The 17,211-nt window shown below is 44.3% G+C and overlaps 1 protein-coding gene across 5 annotated transcripts in view; it reads right to left on the bottom strand.

Annotated features, from left to right (window-relative positions):
* herc2 (HECT and RLD domain containing E3 ubiquitin protein ligase 2) overlaps positions 1-17,211 on the bottom strand; it is a 64,757-nt gene that overhangs the window by 21,269 nt on the left and 26,277 nt on the right. For 2 of the 5 annotated variants that reach the window (XM_083562278.1, XM_083562282.1), the window contains 35 exons: positions 16,700-16,836; positions 16,065-16,216; positions 15,769-15,960; positions 15,386-15,573; positions 14,271-14,529; positions 13,526-13,708; positions 13,261-13,445; positions 13,011-13,158; positions 12,632-12,828; positions 12,309-12,539; positions 11,718-11,856; positions 10,879-11,025; positions 10,520-10,662; positions 10,158-10,425; positions 9,621-9,763; positions 9,435-9,533; positions 8,655-8,823; positions 7,045-7,170; positions 6,721-6,829; positions 6,497-6,636; positions 6,224-6,414; positions 5,135-5,240; positions 4,948-5,039; positions 4,666-4,841; positions 4,482-4,593; positions 4,317-4,398; positions 4,015-4,158; positions 3,073-3,163; positions 2,783-2,960; positions 2,405-2,486; positions 2,159-2,330; positions 1,565-1,709; positions 585-810; positions 316-487; positions 37-223 (listed from right to left, as the gene is read on the bottom strand). In XM_083562278.1, the coding sequence (XP_083418404.1) occupies positions 37-223; positions 316-487; positions 585-810; positions 1,565-1,709; positions 2,159-2,330; positions 2,405-2,486; positions 2,783-2,960; positions 3,073-3,163; positions 4,015-4,158; positions 4,317-4,398; positions 4,482-4,593; positions 4,666-4,841; positions 4,948-5,039; positions 5,135-5,240; positions 6,224-6,414; positions 6,497-6,636; positions 6,721-6,829; positions 7,045-7,170; positions 8,655-8,823; positions 9,435-9,533; positions 9,621-9,763; positions 10,158-10,425; positions 10,520-10,662; positions 10,879-11,025; positions 11,718-11,856; positions 12,309-12,539; positions 12,632-12,828; positions 13,011-13,158; positions 13,261-13,445; positions 13,526-13,708; positions 14,271-14,529; positions 15,386-15,573; positions 15,769-15,960; positions 16,065-16,216; positions 16,700-16,836 (5,511 nt within the window). The remainder of the gene's footprint in view (positions 1-36; positions 224-315; positions 488-584; positions 811-1,564; positions 1,710-2,158; positions 2,331-2,404; positions 2,487-2,782; positions 2,961-3,072; positions 3,164-4,014; positions 4,159-4,316; positions 4,399-4,481; positions 4,594-4,665; positions 4,842-4,947; positions 5,040-5,134; positions 5,241-6,223; positions 6,415-6,496; positions 6,637-6,720; positions 6,830-7,044; positions 7,171-8,654; positions 8,824-9,434; positions 9,534-9,620; positions 9,764-10,157; positions 10,426-10,519; positions 10,663-10,878; positions 11,026-11,717; positions 11,857-12,308; positions 12,540-12,631; positions 12,829-13,010; positions 13,159-13,260; positions 13,446-13,525; positions 13,709-14,270; positions 14,530-15,385; positions 15,574-15,768; positions 15,961-16,064; positions 16,217-16,699; positions 16,837-17,211) is intronic. The other 3 variants (XM_083562281.1, XM_083562280.1, XM_083562279.1) reach the window with 3 other exon arrangements.

Below are 17,211 nucleotides of genomic sequence, written 5' to 3' on the forward strand. Positions count from 1 at the left end.
AATTAAGGAAGCAGTAACAGAGGACACGTCTCGCACCTCCCCCTTCCTGCTGTCCTGCCACGGGTGCGGGCTGGTGCGCTCCTCAGGGTCGAAGTTCAAAGTAGGTCCTTCAGCTTCAGAGGGGCTGGAGACGGATGAGCAGTCAGAGGGCGGGACCGGAGAGGTGGACGGGCATTCCACTGGCATCATACAGGAGGGCATGAGAGCTGCTACCACCGCGTCCCTGCACGAACACACGCACGTGTTAAATGGATGTTAACATTTTAAAAGGTGTACATTTGGGACCAATCTGGCAACCCAGGAGCAATACAGCACCTAGCATAGATTATCTGCAGAGCAGAAAGGACATGAGACAGAGCGTGCTGCTTAGCCAGATTCCCGTCCAGAGACAGCAGAATTTTGGCCAGAGACGGCCTGCTGGACTTGGCGCTGTTCTGACCGCTTAGCTTATTACTCAGGGAGGACGGGTCACTGTCTGAAGGCACACCTAAACACACACACAAACACACACACACACACAATTCTGATTAAATTTTGTTAAACCAGCAAAAACAGCCATCAAAGCTACAGGAAACCCATCTGACCGAGGTATGAGGCCCCGAGCGAGTCTCTGGCCGTCTGGAAGAGAACCGGTTCGTGAACAGACGGCGTGGTGACGTCCACGGTGGTCCAGGCCACGCTGTGAGATGAGCCGCACGCCACCCGCGTGATCTTCTGACCCTCCAGTCCCTGCACCAGAGTGGGCTTCCGGTTCACCGTGGTCGTCCCGTTCCCCTGCTGCCCATGGTCGTTATCACCCCATGCGTACACCTGTACACAGCCAGAGAGGAACCAAACAATGCTCACAAACAGAACAAGAAGAAATGTGTACAGGGAGAAGATGGAAGAGGAGAAAGAGAACATGAAGGTGAAGAAAGCAGCAAACGAGGGCTGGATGAAGAGAATGAAGAAGGTAAAGGATGAAAGAGAAGAAGAATGAGAATATGAGGAGGATGAGAAAGATGGTAAGGAAGAAGACGGCGACCAAGTATTTAAGAGATGATGAATGAGAAGATGAAGGACAAGAAAAAAAGGAAGATGAAGGATGAGAGACAGTGATGAAAAAAAAGATGAAGAATTCGAACATTGGGAACAGGGGGTAAGAATATGAAGTTTTAGGTAGATAGGAAGATGACAAACGCACAAGGAAAAGAAAAATAAAAAGGAGAGGAAGAAGATGAAGAATGAAAGGAGAACAAAGAAGAACAAAAACCAAGAAACAAACCAAAAACAGAGTATGAGAAATAAGAAAAGGAATTATGAGCAAAAGAAGGTGGTGAAAAAGAAGTCGAAAATGTAGGAGAGAGAGAAGTAATAGATGAAGAAAAAGAAGGAGGAGAAGTAGAAGAATAAGTAGAAGGAAAAGCAGATGATGAAGAAGCAGAAGTAGAAGGAGTAGGAGAAGCAGAAAATGTAGAAAAAGTAGGAGAAGAAGTAGGAGAGGAGAAGAAGAAAGAGAAGGCTGATCCAGAGCCCACAGAGGTGATAGATGTTGTGTGAAGGTGTGTATAGGAACATAGTGTACCTGTCCTGTGTCTGTAACAGCCAGACAGTGCAGAGCTCCTACAGCCACATGAACAATCTTCTTCCCTCTCAGACCCTCCACCATCTGAGGCTTCCTCACGTGAACGTCTGTCCCGTGACCCAGCCGGAAGTAATCACCTTTACCCCTGCACACGTCACCAACAAGAGAACCACCAGAACATCAGCTGTGTGTGTGCACAAGCGTGCGCGTGTGCGCGTGTGTGCGTGTGTGTGTGTGTGTGAGCACGTGCGAGAGCACGCTGTAATGAACAAACAAAAAAAGAAACAGGATTAAAAGAAGATAAAGGTGAAGAAGTATGAGTAGAAGTTAAAGAAGAAAAAAAAAGGAAGAAACCATCAAGGGAGTGGAAGAAGTTGAGAAGGAAAAGTAGAGGGAGAAGGAAAGAAAAGAAGGAGGTGGATCAGGATCAGGAGGATAATGAGGATTGTGTAAGGGAAGGGAAGGGAAGGTTGAGATAAGGGTTGAGAAGATCAGCACACATCAGCAATAAGAGTCATGATAACATCAACAGTGTGTGTGTGAGTGTGTAGTGAAGAAGAGGAGAAAGGAGGTAGAGAAGAAGAGGAAGTGTACCAGGTCCACACCACTCCTGATTTGGTGAGAGCGAGAGAGAACTGAGCTCCACACTCTATCTGACACACGGCCTGTCCGTTCAGACGCTCGATGTTCTGAGGGATGTTGCAGCCCTCGCTGCCTCCACGACCCAGCTTCCCGAAGTCTCCGTCTCCCCAGGAGAACACCAGACCTACACACACACACATACACACTTAGACCACACATCTGAAGTACAACTTACATTCTACATGACTATACGCTTACCTTCGTCTGTCAGAGCCAGAGTTTGTGCGTCCCGACTCCCACAAGCCACCTGGATAACCCGATGTCCCAACAACACCTTCACCTGGAAACACAGAGGGTACAGAGGCCTTACGACTGGTAATTACGTGTTGATCAATCCTCTATAATTGGAGTTGGATTGGAAGATCTCCTGGTAAAAAGCTCTGAGCTCCACCCTTTTGAAGACCCCAGACCTCTTCACCTCCCCTCACCTACACCAGTACCTGACTTTACCAACACCCTAATGGCTGAACAGGAACTGGGATGTTCAAACAACATAAAATAAATACAGATACAGATCAATATTAAGTGTGTGAACACCTGATCATTTTTCAATATAGAAGGAGTTTTAGTGCTCACTAGTTTGGGTCGGAGCTGCGTGGTGTTGTCTCCGTGCCCCAGACGCCCGTACTCCCCCAGACCCCAGCTGTACAGCTCTCCGCTGGAGGTAATGGCGGCACTGTGCGAGCTCCCGCAGGCGATGTCCCGAATGCGCTTCGTCTTCAGAGCTTCAATCAGCCGAGGTTTATCGCAGTTCCTACACACACACACACACACACACACACACACACACACACACACGTCATCGTTTAACATCATTCCACCCAGACACACACCCTTTAAGACATGATATTTTGACAGGAACTTACATTCTACTGAAATGCCCGAGTTTACCATCATCTCCTTCACCCCACGAGAACACTTTTCCATCCACTGTCAAAGCCATGGCATGGCGACCACCTGTGGGAATGGGGGGTGGGAGGGGTGTATCAAGATGCATCAATATTCATTAAATATGCGAAACAGGACGCGGCTTCATGTGTTCTTTTGTCTGCGATTTATCAACTTAGCGTTTGTTAATGGGTCAGCGTTACCATGACAACCATCATTTTATCCCAAGTGTCAAAGTTTTAATTTGCAGCGTTCATAAGTTATAGCAGCTATAAACAGTCTGTATGACTTTCGACATTATAGCAGCTATAAACAGTCTGTATGACTTTCGACATTATAGCAGCTATAAACAGTGTGTATGACTTTCGACATTATAGCAGCTATAAACAGTGTGTATAAGGTTCAATATTACAGCAGCTATAAACAGTGTGTATAAGGTTCAATATTATAGCAGCTATAAACAGTCTGTATGACTTTCGACATTAAAGCAGCTATAAACAGTCTGTATAAGGTACAATATTACAGCAGCTATAAACAGTCTGTATAAGGTTCAATATTATAGCAGCTATAAACAGTCTATGACTTTCGACATTATAGCAGCTATAAACAGTGTGTATAAGGTTCAATATTACAGCAGCTATAAACAGTCTGTATAAGGTTCAATATTATAGCAGCTATAAACAGTCTGTATGACTTTCGACATTAAAGCAGCTATAAACAGTGTGTATAAGGTTCAATATTACAGCAGCTATAAACAGTGTGTATAAGGTACAATATTACAGCAGCTATAAACAGTCTACAGGAAGTACATTATAGTAGCTATAAACAGTCTGTATGATGTACAACATTATAGCAGCTTATACAATATATAAACCCTTATGAGTGAGATTATAGGATGAATAAAGCAGTACTGTTCACACCTGAATGAACAGCCACTTTCTTCACTACGTAGTTACTGAGAGCAGTGATCTGGCGAGGGATGGGAATGGTGCCGCTGCTCAGACCCAGACCCAGCCTTCCGTTAGTAGCTTCCCCACATGCGTACACCTTTCCCTCCGCAGTCACTGCAACACACACACACACACACACACACACAACTTCATTCAAAGTACTAATTAAATGATCCATACGCATCATCTGATTACATGCTAATTACTCCATAGTGTCCCCCACCATAAACTACACAACCATGTAAAACACACCTAATCAGCAGCATTCTCACCTGCAAAAAGACTCTTGGAGCCTCCAGACACCTGCACCACATTCAGAGCAGACAGAGTCTCGGAAAACGAGGGAACCTTAATCTGCGAGAAACAGGAAGCCAAAAGGTTTCAATCAAACCTACAAAAACGCTTGGGAAAGTTAATTGTTAACTGACACGACTGACCTTTGACCCTTTAAGCCCACCCAGCTGGTCCTTGTCATTAAGACCCCAAACAAACACTTTGGTTCTGATGGAGGCTGCAGACTCTATGCCTGAAGATCTTTTCCGTGCGAGACTGCGACAAGAAAACGTCATTAATAACATTACAATTTATAAGGCGTAAAGAACTGAAATAGGAAACACACACCTTCCCGTAGCCGCTTTATCGTCTTCCTCTTCCTCATTATCCGACGCTAAGAATGGCACGGTTGCCAGATCCTCGTCCTCAGCACGAATACGACCCACAATGCACAGCCCGTGGATCTTGCAGTCGATCCCTGAGCTGCGACACTGCTTAATAGCGATCTCTATGTATCTGTGAAACTAAACACACACACACACACACACACACACACACACACACACACGTATACATAAACTTAGTTTATAATACGACAAACACACACCCAGACAGTGTGAGATAACAAACCTCAGTGCAGTCGTTTAGTAAAGATACTGTAGTGTCTGTAGGGTTAATGTTGATGGTCTTCAGCTCGATCAGGTTGTTTAGTGAACTTCCACCTAAATAACATCATTATGAATACGTAAAAATAAAACTGGTTCAGAAGAAAAATCTGAAAATAGTATAAATTTATGATCTGCGTGACGCTGGATACCTGACACCACCACCAGCGAAGGCATGTAGCTGCTGTCTGCTGGATCTACCACCATCTTCAGCCTGTGCACCAGAACATCAGGGAAGAGCTCCAACCTGATCCAGTGCTGCAGTGAGCAGAAAAAAAAATTAAATGAAACAATTAACCACAATGAACAAATAAACTCTGGCTGCAGATATCGATTATTTTAGTAATAGAGTCTCCTACCGATTAGTCCATCGAAAAAATTTTTAAAGCAACATTAAATATACTAAAGAAAATAAGATGTTTCTTCAAATGGACAAGAAAATTCTTTCCTTTTTAGAAAAAAATTATTGTTATTGTCTGAAAATTGCAATCTTTAAAAAACTAAACCCCTTTAGTGCATTTAATTGTCATTTCATCAAAATACAAATATTAGTTTCTTTATGTTTTAGTTCAAAATAATTCCAAACTTTGGAAACTTTGTCTTGTTCTTTTGCCTAAATCTTCTCCTCACGTTTCCAGCTCAGTTTTCATCTGCCCACCCCACAACCCAATCGCCTTCCCATCTGCCCACCCCACAACCCAATCGCCTACCCATCTGCCCACCCCACAACCCAATCGCCTTCCCATCTGCCCATCCCACAACCCAATCGCCTTCCCATCTGCCCATCCCACAACCCAATCGCCTACCCATCTGCCCATCCCACAACCCAATCGCCTACCCATCTGCCCAACCCACAACCCAATCGCCTACCCATCTGCCCACCCCACAACCCAATCGCCTACCCATCTGCCCACCCCACAACAAAATCGCCTACCCATCTGCCCACCCCACAACCCGATCGCCTTCCCATCTGCCCACCCCACAACCCGATCGCCTTCCCATCTGCCCACCCCACAACCCGATCGCCTTCCCATCTGCCCACCCCACAAACCGATCGCCTACCCATCTGCCCACCCCACAACCCGATCGCCTTCCCATCTGCCCACCCCACAAACCGATCGCCTACCCATCTGCCCACCCCACAACCCGATCGCCTACCCATCACACAGATCACATAACACAGATTATGTTAAAAAGGCCTGTTCTTGAAGGCCACACATCCTCAGTAAATGTTGTCTGACCTTGCCCTGGGATCCAGATGACTGCCAGCACTGATCTCCAGAGTCGATGAGACGAGACGCCTGGTTAATAGATGACGACACGCTGAGGTTCCTTACAGCTCTGGACCAATCGTCTATCAGCATTCCCCGCTGGCTGCTGTGGTGTCTCTTCAGCTGCTTCCCCGAGCGCCCGCTAAACGCTGGAGACTGACCTGAAACGTCACACAGCACACAGGTCACGGTAAGTCATGGAATGAAATTTTCGGCATTATTTGCAAACCGATCGAGACTGACCCGGTTCATTAATGCGTCCGAACGAATGTCTGGGGTTGTGTTTGCGCGTTTTGAAGCAGCTTTCACAGAAATCAAAGTCGTCGCAGCTCCGGCACTTGAACCTGGGTCCATTAATGGGGAACATCTGACAGCCATCACACCTGTGGATGCAAAAGGTTTTTACAATGCATCCCAACAAGCCGGCGGCTCAGGAAATCAGGCCAATTTGGGACACGAAGAAGTACCTGACTCCGGGGTGAACGCTCGGCACCAGCTCCATCTCAGACAGCAGTCCTGTCCAGTGGGACTGCTGAGGGAAATCCACTATTACATCCTTTCCATTGGCACTAAAGGCTACACACACACACACACACACAGGTTAGACCTTTCTGCATGATAGAACAGTAAACATTTCTAACCATCCAATAAAAAATTACTAGGAATATCTCACCTTTACCCTCATTATACATGTAAAAAATGCAAAGATCTATGAATATGCATGAGGATGCAGAGGAGTAGGCTTCTAGAGCAGGTTTTAGATCAGAGCCATGTATGAACCCGAGCCTTACCCTTGACTGCACCCACACTCCTGTGAGTCACGGAGCCCCACTTGTACTTCGGTGTAGTGACTGACTGCTTCACACGCACCTTATCCCCTATCTTAATGTGAGATGGAGAGCTCTGAGGAGGAAACCCTAGAACATAAAGGAAAAAAAAAAAGAAATTTGAAAAGAAATGCATGATAGAAGGACTAAAATAAATTAATAAAATACTATATGGGTGGAAGGTCAGTTGGGTATATGGGTGGTTAGTGGGGTAAATGCGTGGATAGTTAGTTGGGTATATGAGTGGGTGGTTGGTTGGGTATATGGGTGGATGGTTGGTTGGGTATATGGGTGGATGGTTGGTTGGGTATATGGGTGGATGGTTGGTTGGTATAGGAGTGGGTGATTAGTGGGGTAAATGCGTAGATGGTTGGTTGGGTATATGGGTGGATGGTTGGTTGGGTATATGGGTGGATGGTTGGTTGGGTATATGGGTGGATGGTTGGTTGGTTGGTATATGAGTGGTTAATTGGTTGGGGATATAGGTGGTTAGTTGGTATATGGGTGGTTAGTTGGTTGGGTATATGGGTTGTTAGTGGGGTAAATGGGTGGGTAGTTTGTTGTTATATTCGTGGTTAGTTGGTTAAATGGGTGGATGGTCGGCTAAAAACAACTAAATTAGTGGTTAGTTGTGTTTATGGGTGGCTAGTTGGTTGGCTATATAGTTGTTTGATTGGTTGGGTATATAGGTTATTGGTGACTAGATAGTAGGGTATTTAGTGGTTGGTTGGGTGGGTATATGGGTGGCTAGTTGGTTTGGTATATGGTTGTTTGATTCAGTATATAGGTTGCTGGGGATATGGGTGGCTAGTTGGTTGAGTACATGGGTGGCTAGTTGGTTAGGTACATGTTTTGCTGGTTGGTTGGGTATATTAGAGGTTGGTTGGGTATATGGGAGGTTAGTTGGTTGGGTATATGGGTGGTTGGTTGGGTGGGTATATGGGTGGATGTTTGGTTGGGTATATGGGTGGGTGGTTGGTTGGTTGGTATTTCGGTGGTAAATTGGTTGGGGATTATAGGTGGTTAGTTAGTTGGTATATGTTGGAAGGTTGGTTGGGTATATGGGTTGTTAGTGGGGTAAATGGGTGGGTAGTTTGTTGTTATATTCGTGGTTAGTTGGTTGGTTAAATGGGTGGATGGTCGGCTAAAAACATCTAAATTGGTGGTTAGTTGTATATATGGGTGGCTAGTTGCGTACATGGGTGGCTGGTTGGTTGGGTATATGGGAGGTTGGTTGGTTGGGTATATGGGAGGTTAATTGGTTGGGGATTAGAGGTGGTTAGGTAGTGGGTATATGGTGGATGGTTGGTTGGGTATATGGGTTGTTAGTGGGGTAAATGGGTGGGTTAGTTATATTCGTGGTTAGTTGGTTGGTTAAATGGGTGGATGGTCGGCTAAAAACATCTAAATTGGTGGTTAGTTGTGTATATGGGTGGCTAGTTGGTTGGGTACATGGGTGGCTGGTTGGGTACATGGGTGGCTGGTTGGGTACATGGGTGGCTGGTTGGGTACATGGGTGGCTGGTTGGTTGGGTAAAATGTAGAGGTTTTGATAAGTAATGCATAAATCGGTACCCAGTAGTTCAGAATGAATGTAGCGGACCCAGTAGGTTCCTCCTTTCTGCTGCCAGTCACACTGAACGTTCAGGTCGTGTAACCCGTCTCGGTCCAGCTTTATCACTTTACCCACATCTCCCTCATATACCTCTTCATACGTCCTGCAACACTTCACCATCATTCCCACCTAAACACACAAACACACTTATATTTTGGCCTCTAAACCTACATATAAAATAATTACCACCAGATTTATAAACCTTTTACAGATATTCTTCATAACAATAATCAATGAAATACCAAAAAAATAAATTCAGCCGTTTCATGAATATAATGGATTTTTATTTTTTTTTTTTATAATAAAATAAGGTATTGTATGCGATATGTACATTCTACAGAAAAGCTGTTAACACAGTATCTGTTAGGTGGCACTGTTTTGTTATTTTATCTAATATTTCGCAATAACTCAAATTCAATTAAATCTTGTGCTCTAATCTTTTGTTGATGCTTTTTTGATTTGTACATCTACATTAATAAAAGAGTCGTTTCTAATCATTAGTAACAATTATATTAAATACAAGTACAGTTATATAATATTTTCCATTATGAGTTTATTAACTTTTTTTTTTTTTTCCCCTGATGCAATAACTAGGTTTTGTTTTTGTTTCTATAGAAACCATAACTACTTCTAGAGCATAGATATAAACCTGTAATTTTTGGAAATTCTAAATTCTACCATGGCCAATCAGAATGGAGATCTAGATTACACGATGCTGTGGTGAAACGTACACCACTCACCTGGATGTTCTCCCGGATGTACACAGCATAGTCATCATTACTCTGGAAATCCGATCTCTTCTTAAATGTTTGACTCTCTGTAACCACAACACCAGGAGGCTGGAAACAGAGAACAATGGATTAAGCAAAGACTCCGAGCATGAGCAAGATGTTTTTACACACACACACACACACACACACACACACCACAGAGAAAGCTGCTTCAGGCTCCTCCAGTTCCTCCAGCACCTCTTCGTCAGAATATTCATCAGACACCGTGTCCGCATCAGACAACTCCGTAACAGGAACTTCAGGGTGATCCAACAACCAACCCACCAACGCCTCTACACCTGAACACACACACACACAATTATTTAATGTGCTGCAGAATTTTTCCAGAAATGAAAAGGCATGGGGGAGGGCATGTCATGGTGCTCAAAATAGAAAAAAAGGTAGAGAAGGAAGGAAGACAGAAAGAAAGAGGGTGTCAGGTGTACCAAAAAAGGGAAGGAAAGTAAGAGATAGGGACACAAACAAGGAGAAAATAAATTAAATGTATTAAAGTTGAGTGAGAAATATAACGTGTGGAAGGAGTGTGAGGTGTGTGTGATGTGTGAGGTGTGTGTGATGTGTGAGGTGTGTGAGAGGAGTGTAAGGTGCGAGAGAGATGCGAGGAGTATGAAAAGTGTGAGAGGAGTGTGAGGTGTGAGGTGTGTGAGGAGTGTAAGGTCTATGAGGCGATACCTGGGACACCAGTGGTGCCTCCTGTGGATCCTGACAGCGATTTGAGAGCGAACTCGATGTTTTTCCTCTGGAAGCCCATCTCCATGAGCTGCAGGACGATGGGAGCAGGAGGAACCGGGGAGCTCTTGTGCTTCTTCTGTTTTGGAGGACGGACGTGCTGCACGGTGAGGGGCGTAGTGGCCTCGCTCGAGCTGCTGTCCTCGAACAGTGGAGACGACGGGTGAGTGGATTCCACAGCCAGGAACTGACACACGGCCAGAGCAGCCGCCTACACACACACACACACACACACACAGAGAGAGTATGTACAGTGTATATATTAAATAAAAAGCAGGAGACACTGAGGCTGAATCTGTACTGACCTCCAGCTCCTGACGGTCGAAAATAGCTTTAATGGGTGAGGGCTGAGTGGCAGAGGAGAGGAGCTGCTGGAGCAGAATGAGAGGAGGGAGAGGACCTTCAGGAGATAAATCACCCACATCTGGAGAAGACACACCCTGCTCCTCTACACACACATACACAATAATGAACATTAAAATTAGAAAGAGAGAAAGACAGACAGACAGACGAGTGAACAAAAGAAATAGCAAAAGAAAAACAATGGCAGGAAGAAAGAAAAGAAGATGGATGTTGGGAAAATAAATAAGTTTAGTTGACATAATGACAGACAGACAAATAGATATAAAGAGAGATAAATAAGATCACAAGGGGGTGCGTGTACCAGCAGGGGTGGGGATGGAGTCCAACACGGCGGGCTGAGACAGGATCTGTCGGAGTTTATCCTGGTGTAGAAGAAGAGCTCGAGCTGCCTTCAAGATGTAAAGCCTCAGCTGCTGACAGCGCAACAAGTGTACATCCACCTGATCTGCTGCAGGACCACATCATCCACATCATCAGCATCATGTATAATCATGCCTCTCCATTCCACTTACTAACACATTAGTGCACTATTATTTGTGCGTGTTCACAGCGTATATGTGTTGTAAAAGTGTAGTGTTGGCGCATGGTTAGTGCATAAGTGTGTATGTCTGCATGTGTAGTATACATGTGCTTGTGTGTATTGCATATGTGATTTGTAGAGTTCGACCAATTCATCAGCATCGATAGTTGATTGCTAGAACTAGCGGCAAAAGTCTGATACTGATAGTTTTTCCGGGTTGCGTTATACAATATAAGAGTGACCTCTAGAGGCAAATCACTGACAAATGTCTTATTTTCTATTCATTTTGAATGTAATTGTTTTTATTTGTCTGGAGCGTTGTCTTATTTACCGCAATATTTATTAATATAATGAATATATTACATTTAGCACATTTCCATGATTCAGTACTGTTTTAATTTTTTTTGTAATAAAGCTCAGTACTATTTTACATGGAGTGAAAAATTGATGAATCGGTTAAACGCCACAATCAGTTGACCTCTAATTGTTTGTATATTTGTGTGAAGGTATCATATGTGCATGTATATAGTGTATTTACACGCATGTGCACTTAGTGAGTGAGTGTGTGTGTGTGTGTGTGTGTGTGTGTGTGTGTGTGTATGTGTGTGTGGGGTCAGTACCTGCGAGTCCTCTGCTGAGGGATTTCTTCATGCGCTGTTTCTCCAGTTTGCTTCCTGCCAGGTTGACGAGTTGAGCCCACACGGCAAGCATGGGCTCGGTGAAGGGCAGGTTCTGAACACTGAACGAAACCACGGGCAACTGATGCCGACAACAAACAAAATAAGAACAAACGTTACCTGAATGTTCGCCACACAACCAGATTGCAATGTGATAAAGCCACGTCTCAGTGTTTGCTTGAATAAACTTCTTAACCTTCACCCCTTATCTTTATTATCGGGTTTTAATGTGGAGGTCAATAGATTCATAAATGGCGTATAATATAATAATATAAATAATACAACTATCATAAATAAATATTTAGGTATGTGAACTATTTGACACCAAAATTATTGATATTTTTTATATTATTAGATTACAAGATTTAATGCTTGAACAAGAACTAATCAGAAGTGACCTAAAAGCACAGGCCTTTAAACTCCTGACCAATTAGAGAAGGTTTCCACGTTCCAGCTAGATATTTATGTTAACGTTTACAGATGAATTCAGGGTAATATTATAATATTGAGTGTAACCTGATGTGAGGGCCATACCGGTTTAAGCTGGCTGAGCAGACACACTCGGCACGTCCTCATTTCATAAAACTGCACCGTGATGCGTCCTTTGGGAGTTATACGTGTGACCGTGCCTTCTCCGTACTCCTCGTGGACTACCTGACCTCCCAGACGCAGACGTCCGTCGATCCCGCCGATCACTGCCAGCACGGCCATCAGACTGCCCACCACTGGGGCGTCTGCGTTGGGTAAATACTCCTCCAGCTGCGTCTGTCCAAAAAAAAAAAAAAAACAGCAGCAGCTCAGTCAAACGTTATTCCTTATATTTAAAGAGTTTAGGATTGAAACGCAGGTCATCGTACCACTTCTGAGACTCGTCCAGCCATCATGTCTCCTATCCCCCTGAGCTGGGAGTTAATGTATTCGTTAATGAGGCCATTCCATTGGTGGAGAGAGTGCAGTGTACGCAGGACCGCCACAATCTCCTCAGCCAGTGTGCTGCTGTGAGTGGCAGTCAGAGACGCCTGGGGGCGGGACTTCCTCCTGCGCAGGGAACCTTCTGCGGGTGAAAGACGCGTAACGTCACAATTAACGCATTAAAATTTGGGGAAAGTGGGCAGGGCTTACAACAGATCTTTTTTATAGAAAATCAAAGAGCTGTTAAATCAGTCCATATTTGTATTTTGATGGACAATCTGCCCTTTTCGACGCCGTATTACTACCAAGCGTAACATATTCTACCTCTGAGGAGCGGAAGGTCTGAGGAACAGGTGCTCAGGAGGCTTCCGAGGAAACCGAACAGCTTTTCCACGAGAAACTTCATATCCTGAGAGCGCTCCGTTTTTTCCCAGGATGGCAGCACGGCCTGGAGCAGGCGCAGAGCCAGGATCTGAAAAGAACAAAAGAAAAAAATCATATTGGATTGGACTTCATTAAGGTCACCATGGTGACCATACAGTTCTTGTGAAGGAATGCTGTATGATGTATAAACCTGTCTCTGTAGCATGACGGCGGTGAACGACTGATGCCCCTCGACTATACGTATGAGCAGGTTGATCCAAGCCGAGGAGCTCAGCGTGCTGCACATCTGCGGCATCATCGCTATGCTGCGGATAAATCCCAAGGTACACCAGTTCCGGTGCTGCTCCCGGCACACCAGCCGATGAGACGGGCATCCTGATATAGACACGTGAAAAACAATGTAAATTAAATTGAAGAGCGGATTATTCTGGTCTGAAACGGAGGAGTTGGATTACCGGTCTGGCCGTCAGTTCCGCTCTCGACCAGCACGCGCAGGAGACCACACAGCGTCCTGGCGGCTTCGGCTTGCATCACCTCGGCGTGGATCCCCGATGACAACGCCAGGGTTTTCAGCAGGTTCACCGTGCTGCTCAGCATGATGGCCGTCGGGTGTGTGTTCTTCTCACTCACTTCACCGTCTGATAAACAGTTCATGGAGAGTTTATATATTTCTCAAATAATCTACATTTGTGCCTGTTTTATATACACTATATGGACAAAAGTTTGTGGACACCTGCACATAAGATTGTGTATATGTGCTTCTTTTTGAACATCCCATTCCTCTTATAATGAGCTCCACACTTCTAGGAAGATGTTCCACTAGGTTTTAGAGATTCATTTATCTACAAGGGTGTTAATAGTGTCAGGTAGTGATGTAGGTATGGAGGCCTGGGGTGCAATAATCCCTGGCTTTGTGCACAGGAGCATTGACACCCTGGAACAGCACCCATACAATTGTTTGCCTCCAACTTTGTGTGAAGATTTTGAACCAGACATGGTACTTTGGACCAAACGTTTATTCCAGAGAAGCATCTAATGTTAGCAAAGTATACGTTTTTGTTTAACATTTAGTCTTTTAAGCTAGAAACTCAAACTGGGACAGGAGATTGTAAAGGGGGCGGAGCTTCCAGGGGTCAGTTGTCGATCACTCAAGCATTCTTTTTTTTTCTTTTTTTTTGCTAACGAAGTGTAAGAACGTACTCAGGTTTGAGATGACATGCTGAGTCCTAGTAACGTACGGTCCAGGGGGGGGAATGAAGTGCTCACCGATGTCGTCCTCCGTGTCCGAGTCCTCGGTGGGAGGCTGTGTGACAGGAGGAGGCTCAGCCAGCTTCAGATCATATTTGCCCTCTTTGCCCATCCTGTAGGAGTTTGTGCTGCTGGTGTCCCACTGCACACGGATCCATCCGTCCTCCCCGAGTTCCCCGATCACACGACCCAGACCTGGGGCCGGGCCGTCCTACAGCACAGCCAAAACACACACACACACACACACACACACACACACACACACTGTAGTATCACAGGTGTAACAGTAGACAATATTCACAGTCCGGGACGTACCTCGGTTTCTAGGTGACGGTTTATTTAAAATTCAGTTCAGAAATGCAAAGCAATAAATTGTTTTTTTTTTATTACACAGTTTATTATTATTTACATTTTTTTTAAAACAATTTTAAATAAAATGCCTGCTTGGTTAAATATTTCATAATTTTTATAAAAAATCTAATCGAATAAATCAAATGAATGCAATACACTTGTATTATTTTATTGATTAAATTAAGTAATCGATTAAATTGGCACTAATTAGACTGAGATATACTTTATTGATTCTATGGGGGAAATTATTGAAAATTAAATCGATTAAATATAATTAAATAAAGGGGAATAAATTAATTAAATAGTTTACATTTGTTAGACCACATTTGGGAGGTGTGTATAAGTGTGTGTGCTAGCTAGCATAGCATAGCGATAGCAGAAAGTTGTAGCGAGTTTCACAACACACTATTTCCTGTATGGAGTGAGTCCCCCCAGTGACACTGCGCTAACTCTTTATTGTTTTATACCCCTCGCATAGTTTATGTTTTTAATTTAATAATTGTAATAAATAATAAAAACGTGACTGTGCTCAAAGTGTGAGGCAGAGACTAAACAAACTTATGGTCCGCCACTTAATACGTTCCTGAGGAAACTTGGATTTGAACTATGTTCCGCACGTAAAAAAAAGACTGCATTCGGAACCGGGTCGATATGAGCACGTGTCCCGTTAAAACCCTATGTAATGCACCGGTTTTAAATGCATGGCTTTGCTTTACCTGATCGCCCCATTTCCAGTCCTGCCCTCTCATCACTCTGGTGCCGATCTTCATCATGGCGGCGAGCTCAGGGCCGGAGGCGGGTAGAGGGGCCGGGGCGGTCTCTTTCCTCGTCTCCTCCAGCACTGTAGCCGAGCCTCCATGAACTCCTGAAGCCAGCTCCTCCTCATTACTGTCTGAACTCGGACCTGTGAAGGAACACGTGAGAAAAGGTTTAGGTTCTATCTGTATTTCCACTACAACTGAATGCTGTGTAATGATTGGGCAGAAGGTTAATTTTCCATTGTAACCACTTAGTCATGGTCTCCAAAACAAATGTACTTTAGATATTAGGAACATCTGGTTTCCCTATAAATAAAAAAAAAAAAAAGGTTTGGACTGACCGATGAGGCGGAGTACACTCTGTGTGAGAGCTAGCGCTCCCGAGTTGAGCAGCAGGCTGAGGCTGTTCGGTCCGTGCTTGAGGGTCAGCATGTGCAGCATGGCCAGGAGGAACCGTGCCTGAGGAACCGTGCCCAGACTGGGGCCAGCTGGGTTCTCGTTCGTGATGGTCAGCAGAGGAACCGGCTGAATTCCTAAACGTGAGGAAAAACGCATCACAGAGGATCGGTCCGTGCTGAAATTCCTGGCAGGAGCATTAGTATTGTGTAATATCTTTAATTATGTAAAGATGATGTACCCAGTTCTTTAAACCTGACGCTGGCCTCCAGAAGGATGTTGCGGATGTTCTGGATGGCCCACGTGTACAGCTTTCCGAAGGTGACCTCCAGGAGCATGCGGTTGAAAGGAGGAATCAGATCCACATCCTTCAGACAGTCGCTCAGAGGCTCGCTATAAAAGCAAGAAAAGAAAAGAAAAAAGGTCATTTATACATCTATAGTTATATTTAACCTAATGGCCAGCCTTGCTTTATTTTCTCTCCCGTTCTGAGAAACCGCAACTTTTTCTAATTACTCGTCATAACATATCCCCTACGCCAAAAGTATTTGGACACCTGACTTTTTCCTGCCATGTTTTTTTCTGGTTACCACAACGTTGAAGGCACACAATCGTATAGGACGTCTTTATAAGTGGTAGAATGAAAGTTTTCCTTCACTTGAACGACGAGGTCTGTTCCAGCATGACAATGCCCCTGTGCACAAATCCAGCTTCATGAAGATATGCTTTACATGAGTTGGTGACGACCCCTGGTCTGACACCCTTGTAGCTGAATCTCACGCAAATCTCCGCAAAATCTAGTGGAACATCTTCCAAGAAAGGAGGAGTTTATAATAGCAGCAATTGAGCACTGAATGTGAATTTGTAAACATTTACCCTATGTTAGGACCTTCAGGGACGACCCTTTGCCAGCCGCTGAGCATGGCGTACTGCACAGAGGGGAGCAGGAAGTTTTTGGATGCGAGCTTCAGCATTGTGTCGATACCCTCCAGCCTCACCTCCGCCCTCTCCAGCTGTAGACACACACATCCATCATGTACCATTTATACTCATTTATCTAAAAACACAACCTAGATTCTTTTTCTTTTATCCATTACTTAAACCAAAAAGGCAGAATCTAAAAATATACATGAATATGCAAATTTGGGAAACGCCCCCAATACTATATTTGCCTCTATTTACTATATATAAGGGTTCAAATCTTTTTGAATGATTTAACCATAAGAGTCATTTGGTTCACCAGTTCAGACAGCAATTAGACTACAGACGTTCTCTGGGTAAACATTTTTTAGGGTTTACCATTTAATCATTTGCATCTCATATGATTGATCAGCATCATTTTGTGAAATCACTAATTTATTAAATGAAACGTCACAGCTCATTATTTC

The sequence above is a fragment of the Silurus aristotelis genome (genome assembly GCF_946808225.1).
Source record: "Silurus aristotelis genome assembly, chromosome: 2".
Taxonomy (NCBI): domain Eukaryota; kingdom Metazoa; phylum Chordata; class Actinopteri; order Siluriformes; family Siluridae; genus Silurus; species Silurus aristotelis.